This window comes from Ornithorhynchus anatinus, chromosome 7 (genome assembly GCF_004115215.2).
Source record: "Ornithorhynchus anatinus isolate Pmale09 chromosome 7, mOrnAna1.pri.v4, whole genome shotgun sequence".
In the NCBI taxonomy this organism is placed as follows: Eukaryota; Metazoa; Chordata; class Mammalia; order Monotremata; family Ornithorhynchidae; genus Ornithorhynchus; species Ornithorhynchus anatinus.
In genome coordinates, this window is record NC_041734.1 from 34,362,634 (window position 1) to 34,381,917 (window position 19,284).

General features: G+C 43.6%; 1 protein-coding gene and 1 non-coding gene across 6 annotated transcripts in view; both read left to right on the forward strand.

Annotated features, from left to right (window-relative positions):
• Window positions 1–19,284, forward strand: part of MLPH (melanophilin) — an 89,577-nt gene that overhangs the window by 27,739 nt on the left and 42,554 nt on the right. For 4 of the 5 annotated variants that reach the window (XR_003760754.2, XM_029068250.2, XM_029068246.2 and 1 more), the window contains exons 3-6: window positions 9,735–9,956; window positions 10,067–10,203; window positions 15,462–15,500; window positions 18,844–18,941. Coding sequence is in view for 4 of the 5 variants with exons in the window: in XM_029068250.2 (XP_028924083.1) it covers window positions 9,735–9,956; window positions 10,067–10,203; window positions 15,462–15,500; window positions 18,844–18,941 (496 nt within the window). In the remaining variant the exon portion in view is untranslated. The remainder of the gene's footprint in view (window positions 1–9,734; window positions 9,957–10,066; window positions 10,204–15,461; window positions 15,501–18,843; window positions 18,942–19,284) is intronic. The other variant, XM_029068249.2, reaches the window with a different exon arrangement.
• LOC114813512 lies at window positions 4,668–4,805 on the forward strand. The gene has a single exon (XR_003761229.1). It is a non-coding gene; the product is annotated as a small nucleolar RNA SNORA7 (small nucleolar RNA).

A 19,284-nucleotide genomic window follows, 5' to 3' on the forward strand; every position in this document is an offset into this window, starting at 1 on the left:
TAAGGGCTTACTATGTGCAAAGCACTGTTCTAAGCTCTGGGGGATAGGAGGTGATCAGGTTGTCCCACGTGGGGCTCCCAGTTTTAATCCCCATTTTACAGATGAGGTAACTGAGGCATAGAGAAGTTAAGTGACTTGCCCAAAGTCACACGGCTGGCAAGCGTAGTGGATAGAGCACGGGCCTGGGAGTCAGAAGGTCATAAATTCTAATCCTAGCTATACCACTTGTTTGTTTTGTGACCTTGGGCAAGTCACTTCATTTCTCTGGTCCTGTTACCTGATCTGTAATATGGGAATTAAGACTATAAGCCCCATGTGGGAAATGAACTGTGTCCAACCTAATTAGTTTGTATCTACTCCAGTGCTTAGTACAGAGCCTGGCACATAGTAAGCACTTAACAAATACTATACAGAAAAAAAAATCTTTACAATTAGGGGGTGAGACAGACACTAATAGGAATAAATAAAGCATATAATTTAAAGATATGTACATAGTTGTACATACAGTTCATGTCCCACAGGGGCTCACAGTCATAATCCCTATTTTACAGATGAGGTAACCGAGACACAGAGAAGTTAAGTGATTTGGTTAAGGTCAAACAGCAGACAAGTGGCAGAGCTGGAATTAGACCCCAGGTCCTCTGACTCCCAGGCCCGTGTTCTTTCTACTGATCCACACTGCTTCCCTTCTGCTTGACACCACCAAAGGAGCTGGAAATATAATAGAAATTGCTGATTCCTAAACAAAAATGTCTCTGAAAATAGGCTAGCCAAGAAAAAGGTCATCTAAGCAAGTTGGATACAATGTTTAAAGCAGAGGCTGAAAGAGTTCGCAGTATGCATTAAGTATAAGAACCAGGTTTGGGGCCAGAGGGTCTCACCACTGTCACCTTAACAGAAATGCCCAGAGTGGCAAATAATCACTGAACCCAGTTCCCAGCATTACCCACCCAGTGAGCGTTTGTAGGGCTTGGCAAAAGTGAAGGAAGAGATTTAATCGGAGGTATCTGAGTCTAAGAAGGAAGTGCCTCCTTGAATGCTACCAGTAAGCCTGATTTCTTTGAGGATAGGAAGGAGAAGGAATTTGGAATGTAAATAGATTTGGGTTTACCATTAAGCAAATTTAAATTCATCATTGAACATTTGACAGGAGCAGCTAAGATTTTGGAGCACGTCCTATTTGTTGTACTGAATATTTTGTTGTTGTTGGCAGCTTCATCACGAGATGGATTGTATATGTAGCTGATTTAAGTTTCCAAAGAAATCTGATAGAGAGATCTTATCGATGCCTGCAAGCGTGGCTGAAAAAACCAATGTGTGACCAATATTTCCTTAGGCATTATGTGCCCATGAAGTTAGTTGCTTGCTGTAGCAGGGCTTTTTCTCTAGTACAGTTGGCCTTGGAGAATGAAACTGCTCAAGAAGCTGAATGTGTCTTCTTTCTTTTGCTCCAATGTCTCCCTGCTCTGTCACTTTTCCAAAAGCCACGCTGTCTTTTTCATTTTGTTTTCTACTTCTATGTCTATCTGTGTATCATCGGGTCGTATACTAAGCAGCAGAATTTGATGACAGCATTTGCTTCCATATCGTCAGTGGAAGTCTTTGGATATGCAAAAGGGTTTCTGGGTGTAGGCTGAAACATATAACTTTGGTTGTCATCGGATTCACTGTTGCTCAGTAGTGCAGAGTCAGAACTGCAAAGTAGAACATTTGCAAGTTTTCCTATATATATGCCTCAGTCAGCCAGTCATTCATATTTATTGTGCACTTACTGTGTGTAGAGTACTGTACTAAGCGCTGAGAGTACAATATAACAATAAAGACATCCCTTGACCACAACGAGCTTACAGTCTATAGCACAAATGTCAGCATTTGACAGTTCTTGAACTGAATCAAAGACGCTTGATAATGCTCTAAACCCATTGAGCTTGAAGAGTTTCATGAATCAGAAGTATATTCTGACTCGAACTTTCAAATGGCTTGTTGCATCCTCAAAAATAGGTTGAAATATCTGATTCTACCATACAGACAGAGGAAATACTGGGTCATTAGGCTCTATATCAAGTTGAAGGTCCATAAACTATTGTAGTGTCCATACTTGCATTAATCAATCAACCAATCATACTTATTGAATGCTTAATGTGTTTAGAAGCACTGTACTAAACACTTGGGAGGGTTTAGCAGAGTTGGTAGACATGTAAACACACAATGAGCTAACAGATTAGAGAGGCATACAAAAATTAATTTAAATGAATACATTGCAAATATGTATGTAAATGATGTGGGGCTGAGGGAAGGGTGAATAAAGGGTGCAAATCTAATTGCAGTGGTGACAAAGAAGGTAGTGAGAGAAGAGGAAAGGAGGACCTAGTGGGGAAAGGCCTCTTGGAGGAGATACGCTTTTAATAAGGCTTTGAAGATGGGGAGAATGATCATTTGTCAGATACGAAAAGGCGTTCCAGGCCAGAGGCAGGATGAGGGTGAGATGTCAACAGCAAGATAGAGGAGATCGAGGTACAGTAAGTAGATTGGCATTAGAGGAGCGAAGTGTGCAGGCTGAGTTGTGGTAGGAAATCAGAAGGAAATTCTTAGGGTCCTGGGGCCAAAACTACTTACAGAAGACACATCCAGGTTCTGTAGCAGTGGCATTAGCATCACATATGAACAGTGGAGTTGTATTCTGAAGTACAGAAGTGCCGTGGGGAAGCAACATGGCACAGTGGATAGAGCACGGGCCTGGGAGTCAGGTCATGGGTTCTAATCCCGGATCTGCCACTTGCCTGCCGTGTGGCCTTGGGCAAGAAACTTCACTTCTCTGTGCCTCAGTTACCTTATCTATAAAATGGAGATTGAGGCTGTGAGCCATGTGGGACAGGGACTGTGTTCAACTTGATTTGCTTGTATCCACCCCAAAGTTTAGAACAGTGCCTGGCACATAGTAAGGGCTTAACAAATAGCATCATTATAATTATTATCATTATATTATTATAGTGGAAAGAGCAAGAGCCTAGGAGTCAGAGGACCTGAGTTCTAATCCCGGATCTTCCAACTGCTTGCTTGTGTAATCTTGGGCAAGTCACTTAACCTCTGTCCCCCCGTTTCCTCAACTATAAATTGGTATTAAATCTTATTCCCCCCTACTTAGACTGTAAGCCTCATGTAGGACAGGGCCTGTGTCCAACCTGATAACCCTTTATACCCCAGCACTTAGAACAGTGCTTGACACATAGTAAGAGCTTAACAAATATTATTTTGAAAAAAGTGCATACAGAACTTTTGAGAGTGACCAAAACCTCACAGTGTTAAAATGAAATCTATGGCATCCCATTATCTGGCCTCCAGTATTAATATAATGGGCACACAGTTGATTAATTTGACAGGGTGTGTGTGCATGTGTGCGCACACGGGCTATTAAACAGTGACAGTGCTGGGTGTGGTACCAAAAATATGTAACTCTTTTAGTGAAAGCTCTGGTTCCCTGAAATGTAAATTTGAATGAATTATATGGAATATGTTAGGAAAAAGAAATCTGTTGAAAAGGGTGTGGACAAATGTCTCATAAAGGCAGACAGGGCTTTCATTCAGAGGAACCCCTGGGTGTGTACCACAAGCTCTGGGTTTGCAGTTTTGCCTCAGAGTTGATCATTTAAAAGAAAACAATCACCTGAAGGCCAGATAGTGTACTTACAGGATTATTTTTTCCTAACTTTTTTATGATATCTGTTAAACACTTAACATGTACCAGGCACTGCATGAAGCTCTGAGGTAGGCATAAGCTAATCAGGTTGGACACAGTCCATGTCCCATGTGGGCCTCACAGTCTTAATCCTCATTTTATAGATGAGGTAAGTGAGGCCCAGAGAAGTGAAGTGACTTGCCCAAGGTCAAACAGCACACAAGTGGCAGAGTTAGGATTGAAATCCCAGTCCTTTTGACTCCCAGACCCATGCTCTCTCCATTAGGCCATGTATTCTGTGAATTAATGGATATACAAGTCTGGTCTAACAACAGCAAGGGGATGAGAGAGTTCAGTGTCCCTGCAGAAGATAGCTTTGTGCACTGGGTGGGCCAGACTTAAACCCATATTCGCTTCCCCACCATACACACACCAATACCTCTTGAGTTCCTTTCACCTCACTAGGCCACCATATCTGAAATAACTTCCTTCTCCCAGCTTGTCCAAGAGGCCCACTCAGAATCTGAGAGCAAGATGGGGTCTTCTCTCCCTTGACTGAGGTCCAGTGATGGTTCAAGGATCTTTCTTTCTGCCTCCAACCAAGCGCCAGAACAGCTGAGGGCTTTATGAACTCTCACTGGATACCTTCCCCTTCATACCTGACAGACCAGAACTCTCCCCATCTTCAAAGCCCCACCAAAATCAGATCCCCTCCAGGAAGCCTTCCTGACTAACCTTTCATTTCCCCTTCCTATTTGCCCTCCCTTCTGCGTTGCCTGACCACTTGAGTCAATACTTCCCTAACAACTTTGACATATCCCCACCACTTATGTCCTTCTAAGTTTATTCTATTGCTTCCCCTATCTGTAATTTTTCTAATGTTCATCTCCACTAGATTATAAACTCCTTAAGGGCAGAAATCATATCTGTATACTGTAAAAATAATAATAATAATAATTATAGTATTTAAGCACTTACTATGTGCCAAGCTCCCCTCTCAAGGTTGCACCTGGATAGTTTCCAGTACTCTATCAGTTTCAACTATGGGAGGGAGAGTCAAGCAGAGTCATATCCATTCCATTCCTAGCTTGGCCAGAGGCTAGCAAGTGGAAGGCAATCTGCTATAAGTCAAAATTCCCCTGTGCTGGGCAGCAGCGACATAAGAGAGAGTCGAGGGTGGAGACTCAAGTCCACTGCGCAGGAGACAATGGTAAGCCACTTCCCTATTTTTGCTAAGAAAACTCTATGGATACACTACCAGAGCAATTGCAGATGGAAGTGGGGCATTTTGGAAGATGTATGTCCATGGTGACTTGACTGGAGAGCATAAGACAAGACATATGCCAGGTACTGTACTAATCACTGGGGTAGATACAGGATAATTGAGTTGTTCACAGTCCCTGTCCCACAGAGGGCTCACAGTCTTAATCCCCATTTTACAGGTGAAGTAACTAAGGCTCAGAAAAGCGAGATGACTTGTCCAAGGTCAGACAAGAAACAAGAGGCGGAGCAGGGCCTTCTGATTCCTAGGCCCATGCTCAATCCACTAGGCCACACTGCTATTCAGTCTATTGCATTGTAATCTCCCAAAAGTGCTTATTATTGTGCTCTGCATGCACTAAGTGCTCAATACATGGGATTTATTGATTGATATGAGGACTTTCTTGATTAATTTAGCATCACTCAACCTCATTTCCCCCAGCTGCCACATCAACACTTCCATGTTATCTAACCACTTGGGTGTTCCCTACCCTCAGAACCACCTATGTGGATATCTCTACACTTTATTACTACCTCATACCTGAAATTCATTTTAGCATCTGTTTTCCCAAAAAGATTGTAAACTCCTAGAGAGCAGGGACCCTATTAATCCCACAGTACTTAGGTATATGTCTATAAATTATTCATATTAATGTCTATGTCCCCCTCTAGACTGTAAGATCTAAGTGGGCAGGAAATGTGTTTACCAAATATGTTGAATTGTAATAATAATAATAATAATTGTATTTGTTAAGTGCTTACTATGTACCAGGCACTGTGCTACATGCTGGGGTGGAGACAAGCAAATCAGGTTGGACACAGTCCCTGTTCCACATGGGGCTCACAGATTCAGTCCTCTTTTAGGTTGAGGTACCTTAGGCCCAGAGAAGTGAAATGACCTGCCCAAGGTCACACAGCAGACAAGTAGTTGAGCCAGAGTTAGAACCCAGGTCCTTCTGACTTCCAGATCCATGCTCTATCCACTAAACCCTGCTACTGTAGTCTTCCAAGTACTTAGTACAGTGCTCTATACACAGTAAGCATTCAATAAGTACTATTGTTTGATTGACTCTATTGTCCTCTCTCAAGTGCTTTGTACAGTGCTCTGCTTGCAGTAGGTGATTAATAAAATACTACTGATTGAAAGATTGAGAGTTTTTTGGAAAGCACTCCCCTTTTAGCTACAACCATAAGTAGCACATCCGCTGAGAGCCCTAACATTCTCCCATTCTCCATCACAAATTCATTCCTTGTGTGGACCTGAAGAGAAAGGTTGAGCCTGATTCAATTTTAGCAAATGATGCAAACTGTGGTAGAATGGGTGGACAGTGGTCCCAGAGCAGTAGGAGTATTTATTCTCCACTTAATCTCAGCAGAATGACACAGTCCCACAAACAGGCCCTAGAGATGCAAACCGAGACCACATTTGTACTGGATTAAAAAGCAAGCAGAACAGAAACATGATTTTTATTTGTGGAAAACAGTATAAACAGTTTAGGTTTGAGACAACATCCATGCTCGGTGTGTTTCTCCAACTATTTGTATTTCTCAGGGTTAAAAATGATTTCCCTCCACCTCCTCGAGTACCCACTTAACAGAATATAAATTGTTCATGATCATGGGTGAGCTGTCCAAACAAAGTTTAGGGAAAAGAGCCGTTTTCCATGATTTATGATTGTGTTGTACATGTACAGAGCCAGACATAAGGGTTGTCAAACACTCAGCACCTGCACTGGGACAGTAAACACAAAGGCAGTTCTGCACATTCCTGGATCTTCATTGTAAACACTCATACCCATGCACAGCAAGAGAGAGGAGGGAGAGCAAGAGGTTCACAGCAGTCAATAGTGATATTTTAATGTCTTTCTTCCCCACCCTAGTTCTCTAAAAAGACCTTGTGGAAAATCTTTCCCCTTCAGTGATGGGAGAATGATGATCCTCCTAAGGATTCAGAGAAAGCCCCCAGCCAGAGGAATGACTATCACTCTAATGCTAGTGATTACTGTGCTGATAATAATAATAATGGAACTTGTTAAGTGCTTACTAGGTGCCAAGCACTGTTCTAAGCCCTGGAGTAGACACAAATTAATCAGGTTGTACACAGTCCCTGTCCCACATGGGGTTCACACTCTTATTCCCATTTTACAAATGAGGTAACTGAGGCACAGAGAAATTAAGTGACTTGTCCAAGGTCACACAGCAGATATGCGGCAAAACTGGGATTAGAAACCAGGTCCTTCTGACTCTCAGGCCCATTCTCACTGACCTAAGCACTTATTCTATTCCTCCTTGACTACTGCATCTTCTACCTCGCTGACCTCCCTATGTCCTGTGGGAGAGCCTCATTCCAGGCCATACTTCACCCTGCTGCCCAGATCATTTTTTTCCAAACCGTTTAGCCCATGTTTCCCCACTCTTCAAAAACCTCCAGCAGTTGCTCATCCAGTTCTACACAATACAGAAATTCCTTATCTACCTCACCTTACTGATCTTCTACTCCAGCTCAGTTTGCACACTCCACTCCCCAAGAGCCAGCTTACTCATTATGTCCCAACCTCATCCCTCTGCTCCCTCTCTGCTCCCCCTCCACTCTCTGCTCCCTCCCTTTTTCTCCCCTTCACCTCCCCTCAGCTAAGCTCCCTTTCCCTCTGCTCCTCCCCCTCTCCCTTCCCCTCGCTTCAGCACTGTGCTCATTTGTATAGATTTTTATTACCCTATTTTGTTAATGAGGTGTACAGCCCCTTGATTTTATTTATCATGATTATGTTGTCTTGTTTTTGTCCATCTGTCTCCCCCGATTAGACTGTACGCCCGTCATTGGGCAGGAATTGACTCTATCTGTTGCCGAATTGTATATTCCAAGCACTTAGTACAGTGCTCTGCACGTAGTAAGTGCTCAATAAATACTATTGAATGAATAAGTGAATCTCTCTCCTCTGACCCTTTTCCCACATCCTCCCTCTTGGATGGAACTCCCTCCCCCTTCATATATCCCAGACCACCACTCCCTCTACCTTCAAAGCATTATTGAGGTCACACCTCCCCCAGGAGGCCTTCCCTGATTAAGTCCTTTTCTCCCAGTCCATTCTGTGCTGTCTATGCATCTTAATCCTTGCCCTTTGGGCATCTGGTATTTACCCCACTCTCAGCCCCACGGCCCTAACATATATATCTGTGACATTTTTTGGTATTAATGTCTGTTTCCTTTTGTAGATTATAAACTCGTGGGAAGGGAACGTGGCTTATCGACTCTTTTGTATTGTAGTCATCCAAGTACTTAGTACACTTGAGAAGCAGCATGGCTTAGTGAATAGAGCACAAGCCTGGGAAACAGAAGGTCGTGGGTTCTAATTCCAGCTCCACCATTTGTCTGCTGAGTGACCTTAGGGAAGTCACTTAACTTCTCTGTGCCTCAGTTCCCTTGTCTCTAAAATGGAGATTGAGACTGTGAGCCCCATGTGGGACAGGGACTGTGCCCAACCCCATTTGGTTGTATCCACCCCAGCGCTTAGCACAGTGCCTGGCCCACAGTCAGTGCTTAAAAAATACCACAATTATTATTATTCCAGTGCTCTGCGCCCAGTAAGTGCTCAGTAATTTCCATTGATTGATTGATTCTCATGGGCAATCACTATTCCTGCCCTAAATCTAATTTCCATTTTTGGAACAGGAGAGGTTGGAATGGAGTGAGGAGGCTGGGATGGAGCAGGAGAGGTTAGAATGGAACAGGAGAAGCTGGGGTGGAACAGGAGAAACAGGGGTGGAGCAGGAAATCATTTGCCATCAAACCCACCAAATTGACGAATAGTCAAATCAAAACAAATAAAAATCAATTTTTCAGAATGTGGCTGCTCTTCTATCTTTGTTCTCCTCAACACCCACAAGAAGGCAGTGTTGGCTTTCTTAAATTAATTTTAAGGCACCCACATCTGTAAATTTGGAGGTTGAAAGTACATTGAGGGTAGGGACGGTGTGTTCTACTTTTATTCTGTCTCCCTAGGGCTAGTTCAGTGGTCTGCATACAACAGAGTTCAATAACTAATGACGTTGTCGTTGATGATGATGGTGGTAGATGGAATCAATAATAATAATAATTATAATAATAATGGTGGTGTTTGTGAAGCACTTATTATGCACTAGGCACTGTACTAAGTGCTGGGGTGGTTACAAGGAAATCGGGTTGGATTTGTCCCATGTGGAGTTCACAGTCTCAATCCCCATTTTACAGATGAGGTAAGGAAGGCCCAGAGAAATAAAATGACTTGCCCAAGGCCGTACAGCAGACAAGTGGTGGAGCCGGGATTAGAACCCATGATCTTCAGCCATTCCAAGCGATCTCTAGGATTATCATTTAGAATTGGAAACCAGTCCTGATTTGGCTTAAATCTTTGATGGTTGGTAGAGGCAACAGGAAAGAAGTGATGGTTCTTATGTTCTTCATATTTGCTGCTCACAACTTCCACCCCTCCCACTCACCCTGTCCATGGCTTATCCTCTGCCCACTCTCCCAAGCACAACCACTGCATAACTGTCCCATTGTCAAGAGGCCTAGATTGATTGGCTGGGACTGATTACATTTGGTTGTGTCTTTGTGTATGTGTCAATTTGTGTGTGGGAGGTGGGGAGAGTGTATTCGTGTTGGATTGTGTCTTTGAAATAGTTGTTTGTATATGTGTGAGCACATATATGTGTATATAGTACCATCATTTGTGTATTCTGGCTGTCTTTCAGGAAATGTTTCCCAAGATCCAGGGTCTGCCCAGATTCAGTCATTTCTTGTTTCTGCTATTTTTCAAAGGAAACTTAAAGGCAAGATCAAGAAAGAAAGCACCAAGCGGGAGCTGCTTTCAGACCAAGCCCACCTAAGTGAAACTCACTGCATCCACTGTTTGCGGCCTTACAAATTCCTCATCAACAGTAAACGGCAATGCCTGGTCTGTCTCCTCCACACCTGCAAATGCTGCAGCAGTTTCACCCAGCCAGAAGGAGGCTGGGTCTGTCATCCTTGCCAGCTGGCCAGGTGAGGGTTAGGGCCAGGTGTTCCAGGAGAGCTGTTCTGGGTAGTAGAGACAAGTGGCTCCGGGAGTCTGGCCAGACCACCTTACACCTGTTTCCTTCTCTTCCGGATAGGGTTCTGAAGATTGGCTCCCTGGAGTGGTACTACCAACATGTGCAAGCTCGTTTTAAGCATTTTGGGAGTGCCAAAGTCTTGCACTCTCTCTATGGAAGGCTGCAGCATGGATCGAAAACAAACTCGACCTTTTTAGGTAATGTTATTAATAATAGCAATAATGGTAAGAATACAATTGAAGCATGAGAAGCAGTGGCCTAGTGGATAGAGCAGGGGCCTGGGAGACAGAAGCACCTGGGTTCTAATACCAGCTCTGCCAGTTGTCTGTGTGACCTTCAGCAAGTCATTTCATTTCTCTGTGCCTCAGTTCCCTCATCTGTAAAATGGGGATTAAGACTGTGAGGTCCATGTGGGACAAAGACTGTGTCCGACCTGATTAGCTTGTATCTATCTCAGCACTTAGTAAAGTGCCTGGCACATAGTAAGCACTTAATAAATTCCCTAAAAATAAGTTTTTGTGAAGTTCTTACTAAGTGCCAACCACTGTGCTAAGCTCGGGGGTAGCTACAAGAGAGACAGGGGAAGTGGAGGGGATAGGGTAGCAGATAGGATTCCTGGACCACTCACTTTCTTCTGGATGTAATTAAATTGTAATTAAACAGGTACTCAAAAAGAAGCAGACCTAGGGACAGAGACAGTGTGGGTTATAGGTGTGTGGACACACAGATGCTGGCAAATGCTACTGAATTTGAGTTGTCATTTGTAAGTACCAGTGGTGAAGGTTTGTTAATATGGCTTGCTGAACTGCCACAGAAGGATCATAAGAAAGACGGTGAGAGGGAAGGGTTTAAAGATTCAGTAAAACACAATCTCAAAACCTCGAATGGTACAGGTATGGACTTCAAGCCACACTGGAAGCCAAAAAATAAGCCAGGCCTGCAACTACTAATCGACCATATTTATTGTGCACTTACTATATGCAAGCTCTGTATTAAGCACTTAGGAGAGTACAGTATCCCAAAGTTAGTAGATATTCCCTGCCCTCCACAAGATTTCCATCTAGAGGACTCCAACCATGAGGACTGGTGTGAACGTTGAAGCATAGACTTAGGAAAGATCATAATGCAAGACGGAATGTTGAACACAAGACCAGGCACTGTGAAAACAAATGTCAGAGCCCAGCAAAATACAACTTTCAAAGGTGTATAGTTTAAAAGGAAACTCTGTTGTGCTCAAGGCATATTATTAGCCTAGGTAGGGTTGGGTTATGGCTTTAGGGGATCCGGAGCACTTAAATCAGGGGTTGTCTTACAGGGAGAGGCAAAGTGAGAATGGAAAAAAGTAATTATATTAATAATTGTGATATTTGTTAAACATATATTTGGAGCCAAATACTGTCAATCAATCAATTGATCAGTCAGTGCTATTTTTTTAATGTTTACTGTGTGCAGAGGACTGAGTTAATAACCGTGATGATATTTGTTAAGCACTTACAATATGCCAGGCACTGTACTAAGTGTTGGGGTAGATACAGTCAAATCAAGTTGGACACAGTCTATGTCCCATTTGGGGCTCATAGTTTCAATTGTCATTTTAGAGATGAGGTAAGTGAGGCACAGAAAAGTCAAGGGTCTTGCCCAAGATCCCACAGTAGACATGTGGTGGAGGCAGGATTAGAACCCATGACCTTCTGACTCCAAGGTTCATGCTCTATCTACTATGCCAAGATCAGAGACCACCCAACCCACCCTATGACCAGAGACTTCAAAGGATGAAGTCTAAACTGTGAGCTCGTTGTGGGCACAGGTCTACCAATTCGGTCATATCATACTCTCCCAGATGCTTACTACAGTAACTCTGCACACAATGAACAATCAATAAATACCACTGAATGATTGATGAAAGGGAGCATTATGGATTTCAGTGGGGAGAGACAGGAGGCAGGAGGGTCATCAAGGGGGCTGGTTCAGTAATCCATGTGGGATATGCTAAGTGCTTAGATAAGCATGGTAGAAGTTTGATGGAGAGGAAAGGGTGGATTTTAGCAATGTTGTGAAAGTAGAACTCTCAGAATTGGTGATATTGAATATGTGGGTCAAATGAGAGAGATGAGTGGAGGACAATGTCAAAATCTTGGGCTTGGAAGAGATGGAGGATAGTAATGTTGCCTACAGCAATGGAAAAGACAATGGGAGGACTAGGGAAGGTGAGAAGGTCGTTTTTGGACACGTTTAATTTGAGGTGTCTTGGGACATCCAAGTAGAGATGTCTTGAAGGCAGTGAAGGCAGGAGGAAATGCGAGTCTGCAGTGAAGGACAGAGAGCAGGGCTGGAGATGTAGATTTCAGGATCATCCACATAAGGATAGTAGTTGAAGCCATTGGAGAGAACGAGTTGTCCATGAGTGTAGATGAAGAATAGAAGGGGTCCCAGAACTGACCCTTGAGGAACTCCCATAGTTAGAGGGTGGGAGGAGGAGGAGGCCCCCATGAAAGAGACTAAGTAGCAACGGCCAGAGAGATAAGAGGAGAACCAAGAGAAGACAGTGGCACTGAAGTCAAGTTTGGGTAACGTTTCTAGGAGAAGGGGGTGGTCCAAGTTGGGTGAGTTGCCCAAGGTCCCGCAACAGCCAAATGGCAGAGCCGGAATTAGAACTGAGAAGAGGGAGCAATGATGAAAGGGACTAAGGTATTTGCCTTCAGCCAGTAATAATAATGATGGTATTTGTTAAGTGCTTGTTATGTGTCAAGCACTTGTCTAAGCACTGGGGTAGATGCAAGCTAATCAGGTTGAACACAGTCCCTGTCTCACATGGGGCTCACAGTCTTAATCCCCAATTTACAGATGAGGTAACTGAGGCACAGAGGAGTGAAGTGACTAGTCCAAGTTCACAAAGCTGACAAGTGGCAGAGACAGGATTCGAACCCAGGCCCTTCTGACTTTCAGGCCTGGGTTCTATCCACTAGGCCCTGCTGCTTCTCAGCTGCTATACTATCTTCCACCATCTGTTGCTGCAGCCTCCAATCCAGTATTCACCAGATGAGCCAGTTGGCCTGGGGCAATAAACACTTGAGTGACATCGACAGAAGGCAGTGGCATTGACCCTGGACCTGGGCCTTGTGCGGTCCAAGCACAAGAGCCAGTGAGGTGGTTGGCAGTGGAGCCCCAAGCTGGACCCATCCTTTCCTATCCAGCTCCTCCCTTCCCTCCAGTTCCTCCATCCCCCTTCCTGGTCTTCTCCAACCAATCAATCGCATTTATTGGGCATTTACTGTGTTCAAAGCACTATACGAAGCGCTTGAGAGAATATAATACAACAGAGTTGGTAGACATATTCCCTGCCCACAAAAAGCTTATAGTCTAGAGGGAGAGATGAACAGTAAAATTAATTACGGATCTAAGTGCTGTGGAGCTGAGAGTGGAGTGAAAAAAGGGTACAAATCCAAGTGCAAGAGCTACACAGGAGGGAGAGAGAGTAGGGGAAATAAAGACTTAGTTGCAGAAGGCATCTTGGAGGAGTTGCGATTTCAATAAGGCTTTGAAGGTAGGGAAAGTGGGGGACTGTCAGATGGGAAGGAGGAGGGAGTTTCAGGCATAAGGCAGGACATGGGAAAGGGGATGGTGGTGAGGTAGACGAGATTGAGGGACAGTGAGTAGGTTGGTGTTAGAGGAGTGAAGTGACCATGCTGGGTTGTAAGAGGAAATCAATGAGGTAAGATAGGAGGGGCAAGTTGTTTGAGTGCTTTAAAGCTGACAATAAGGAGTTTCTGTTAGTTGCAGAAGTGGATGGGCAACCACTGGAAGTTTTTGAGGAGTGGGGAAACATGGATTGAATTTTTTTTTAGAAAAATGATCCAGATACCAGAGTAAAGTATGGACTGGATTGTGATGAGATAGAGGCAGGGATATCAGCGAGGAAGCTGAGGTAATATGGCTTAGTGGATAGACTAAGGGCCTGGGAGTCAGAAGAAACTGGGTTCTAATCCTGGCTCCAATCCTTGTCTGATTTAAGAATTTAGGCAAGTCACTTAAATGCTCCTTGCCTCAGTTAGTTCATCTGTAAAAGGGGATTAAAACTGTGAGGCCCATGTGGGACATGGTCTTTGTCCAACCTGATTTGCTTGTTCTACTCCAGAGCTTAGTACAGTGCCTGACACCCAGTAAGCGCTTAATATATATAATAAAAAAGTACTTCTATCAACATAGTAGCAGTTTGGATGGAGAAGAAAGGTCAGATTTTAGTGATGTGACGGTTGAGGATTTGGTGACAAAGTGAATGTGTAGGTTGGTTGAGAGAGATGAGTTGAGGATAATGCCCAGGTTATATTTCTTACTTGGTATGCATTTCCCTCCCCCTACACTATCTCCCATAATAATAATATTAACGATGGCATATATAAAGTGCTTACAGTGTGTCAAGCACCATTCTAAGCACTAAGATAGGCACAAGCTAGTCAGGTTGGGCACAGTTCCTGTCCCACACGGGGCTCAGTCTTAATCCCCATTTTCCAGATGAGGTACCTGAGGCCCAGGGAAGTAAAGTGACTTGCCCAAGGTCACACAGCAGACAAATGGCGGAGCTGGGATTAGAACCCAGGCCTTCTGACTCCCAGACCTGTGCTCCATCCACCAGGCCAAGCTGCCTCTCTCGGGAGAGACATATGCCAATCAAGTAACCACGTTTCATTTTTAAAGAGGAGGGTACCTAAAACAGGTGGCTGGTAGGGTCTCGAATTTCTAGGCTGGTCCTCCCAAATTGGTGCATATGGTCATCAAAATCTGATGTGAACAAAGTCTCAGGGGTTTCAACTGTACATCATTCGTATTGAAAGTTGCCAGGAGATGGCAGCGTCGCACAGATTAAAGTTACATCCTCCCCCTACACCCTGCTGGAGACATCAGTTAACTTTTCCTTTCAGAGCATCCCGTCTATGTATAATTGCAAAGATCTAATACTCTAGGGGAAAATAGGACTGTGTAACATATCGTATACAACACGCTTTTTATTCACTGAGTTAACTAAAAGTACATAGGAGAAGAATCCAGAAGTACTGAAGTATTTAATTTTCTATCTGTTGCTTTCTGAATTTATATCAAGGCAAACGCGCTTGCCAAGAATTTTAGAAAAGGCCCTCCTTGGTCTTTTCATCGTATGAGGTAGGAGTTTAATTGAGCTGAAAACAAAGAGGATTGTGTTTTCCAATGAGCAGTGTCCCGAGTCTTACAAACTGTGGAGGTTAAGTATTTCCTGAACCCCCAAAAGCGTCAAACACAAAAGCCAATGATTGTTCTAATCCTTTGGGCTGCCTGCCTGCCTGCATATGAAAGCTGGCTGCACAGTGCTTAACTTAATGGAGAAAGAATAGATTGGAACGAGGTTCATAAACTGATTCCCACATGTGGCAACTCTGATGACTATATCTTTGTCAATGGGGATTTTTTCATTTATTTTTAGGCCTCCACAACAAGGTTTATAGTCTGCCAGAGCTGAACAGTAAGTTTTTGTGTTTGTTATTGTTATCATATCATTAGCAAGAAGGTTCCCATACCAAGAATCATGGCATCTCTGGAAAGGCTACACTGAATGGGTCTTGGTCTTGGGACATGGTGTTCTGAATGTGCGGTGCAATACAAGGATAGCACAAAACACCCTGAGCACCTTCAGACTAATTCTTTACTGGGAAAGGATAGAGAACAATGCATACCCAATGTCAGAGTCTGATAGGAGGGTAAAAACTCACTTAGCGACGCTAACCCCTTCTTGGGATGCCCTGGAGAGTTTCCAGTACTCTCCCAGGCTTGGCTACAAGAGGGAGAGTCAAGCAGAGGCCTGTCGATTCCATGCAGAGGATCATCAATTCCATTCCATTCCTAGCTTGGACAGTAGCTAGAAAGTGGAAAGTAATCTGCTACAAGTCAAAACTCACTTTTGCTGCACAACAGCGCCTGGGAGAGAGTTGAGGGCCAAAACTCAAGATTATTCATTCAATAGTATTTATTGAGCACTTACTATGTGCAGAGCACTGTACTAAGCTCTTGGAATGTACAAATGGTCAACAGATATAGTCCCTGCCCTTTGACGGGCTTACAATCTTATCGGGGGAGACAGACAGACCAGAACAATAGCAATAAATATAATCAAGATTACTGCAAAGAAGAAGGCATGGTAAACCATTGCCATATTTTTACCAAGAAAACTCTATGAAATATACTACCAGAACAATTGCAGATGAAGGTGGGATATTCTGAGAGAGATGTGTCCATGTAGTCACTATGGGTCAGCGATGACTTGACAGCATAAGATGAGAAGAAATGCTAAGGAACTATAAACACACACTGAAGTATTGAGTCTCATGCTGAGAAATGGAATAACCCTGCACAGAGATGATATAGCGCCTCAATCAATCAATCAGTGGTATTTATTGAGTGTTTACTGTGTGCAGAGCACTCTACTAAGTGCTTGGTAGGGTACAGTATAATGGATTTGGTGGACATATTCCCTGCCAGCTCTCCTCTCAAGAAATCTTAAAATAACCCTTTGACAGAGACAGCTGTTACTACTTCACAGACGAGGGAAGGAGGGAAAAGACTTTAAAAGATGTTTTATTAGCCAAGTGATTCATTCAGTGGTTCAGAGGCCCTCCTGTATGCCTCCTAATTCAGGAGCCCAATAGCTGTGTGGGCATCTCAGCCATCTCCCCGCCAACTCTTCGCCCATCTGCTCCCTCTGGCCTGAATCACCCTCCCTCCTCAAATCTGACAATTATTCTTCCCACCCTCAAAGCCTTACTGAAGTCACATCTCCTCCAGGAGACCTTTCCTGACTAAGCCCCCTTTTTTCTCCTCTTCCACTCCTTCTGCATCACTCTGACTTGCTCCCTTTGTTCTTTCCTGCTTCCAGCCCCACAGTGCTTATGTCCATATCTGTAATTTATTTATTTATATTATTGTCTGTCTCCCCACCTCCAGTCTGTAAGCTCACTGTGGGCAGGGAGTGTGTCCATTTATTCTTTTGTACTCTCCCAAGCGCTTAGTATAGTGCTCCGCACACAGTAAGCACTAAATAAATGTGAATGAATGACTCCAACAGACAATTACTTTCCCTACCTTCAAAGCCTTATTGAAGGCACATCTCATCCAAGAGGCCATCTATGACTAAACCTTCCTTTCCTCTTCTTCCACTCATTTCTGCATCTCTCTGACTTTCCCCCTTTATTTGTCCCCCTTCCTAGTCCCACAGCATTTATGTACATATGTGTAATTTATGTATATTGTTTATTTATATTTCATTTATATTTATTTATATTAATATCTGTTTCCCTCTCTAGACTAAAAGTTCATTATAGGCAGGGAATCTATCTGTTTCATTGTTATATTACACTTTTCCAAGCTCTTGGCAGGGTGCAATATAATAGAGTTCATAGGCACGACCTTGAAGGAGCAAAAGGGGAAACAGACATTGGAATGAATTACAGAAAGGAGAAAAAGAAGAGTATAAGGATATGGACATAAGTGTTGTGGGGCTGGGGCGAGTAACAAAGTGCTTGCTTGGAGAGACTGTGTGATTGTTGTCCTCTATATATCCATCCTCAAGGTTAGGGATGATTTGGCCAGAACTGTAATTTTGCCCTCTAGTAACCCAGTGGGGACCATAGATTGATAGTTCTAGCCAGAACCTCCCTGCCTTGAACCTACTTGTACTTTCAGTCGCCTTCACTTCTTCATGGAGAAGTGTTTCATTTGGTTTGTTTGAACCTGCCTCCAATCAGTCAATCAATCAATGGTATTTATTGAGTGTGTCTACTGTGTGCAGAGCACTGTATTAAATACTTGGGAGAGTACAATATATCAGAGTTGGGAGACACATTCTCTGCCCACAAGGAGCTTAAATTCTAGCTTACAGTGTAGAACCCTTTCAGAAGGGGCCTCCCCATTCTAGTGTTGTGCAATTTGGAGAAATGGAATTCTGACCACCCTCGTCTTGATTTTTTTAACTTCAATCACACCCCATTCCAGTCTGTATCTTTCGAGACTGAAGTCATAATACGTTCTTTCTTCTACTGATCCTTGCCCAGAAATCCACAATGAGACTTAAACCTCCTGTACTTTGCCAGTGTAGGCAGGCAGCTCTTCTTAGGACCAATGAATCGTCTGTCTTCTCCATTGGATAGTAGTTCCTGGAAGGCAGGGATCATGTCTACCAACTCCACTATAGCACTTAGTACAGTGCTCAGCACACTATAAATTCTAAATAAATGTCAGTGACTGATTTATTGATTAATTTCCCTGCAGCCAGTCAACCAGTGGTATTTACTGACCACTTACTATGTACAGAGCACTCTACTAAGCACTTGGGTGAGTACAATGTGACCTTAGCCAAGTCACTTGACTTCTCTGTACCTCAAGTACCTCATCTGTAAAGTGGGGATAAAGACTGTGAGCCCGTCATGAGACAACCTGATTACCTTGTATCTACCCCAGCACTTAGAACAGTGCTTGTCACATAATAAGCACTTAACAAATACCAACATTATTATTACAATATAACAATATACAGACACATTCTCTGCTCACTAGGGCAACTCCCTCTCCTGAGTACCACTCATTAGTCTGGTCTGTGTGCTGCTTTTGTCTCCCAGAATTCCAAGAAGGAGCAGAAGGGATGATCTTTAGTCTCAATTAATCAATCCATTAATGGTATTTATTGAGCGCTTTCTGTGTGCAGAGCTCTAGACTAAGCACTTGGGAGAGTACAGTATAACAGAGGTGGTAGACACAGTCCCTGCCCACAAAGAGCTTCGGGTCTAGGATGACCTAATACTTTATGTATGTCACAGGTGAGGCCCTCTTTCTCCCTGGAGGAGGCAGTGATGAAAACAAGGGGGCGGATGAAGACAGCAGGCTGAATGAGGCTGAAGCCCTGTGCCACAGCCAGGTGAGAGACCCACTGCTGCTGCTGAGACATTTCTGTGTGTCCAGACTTGGTCCCAGAGACCTGTTCTTTCTGACTACTGTTGACTTTGCGCTGGAATCGTTGGAACTGGCTCTTCCTTTGGCTTTCACCCTCTTGGGGCTGATAGACTTCCTTTTCTGAATTCTTGTCAGAGGAAGATTGGGAGGAGGTCTGGGCTAAGGAACCAACTAGTTAAAATTTAGGAACAAATATACCCAGTTCTTCTCCACCATGGTGGTTTTGTTCTTGCCAAATTCTGCATTAATGAAAGCTCTCAGTGCAGTAAACATCCATTCTGGTGCCGTTTGCAGACAGGCATGTGAAT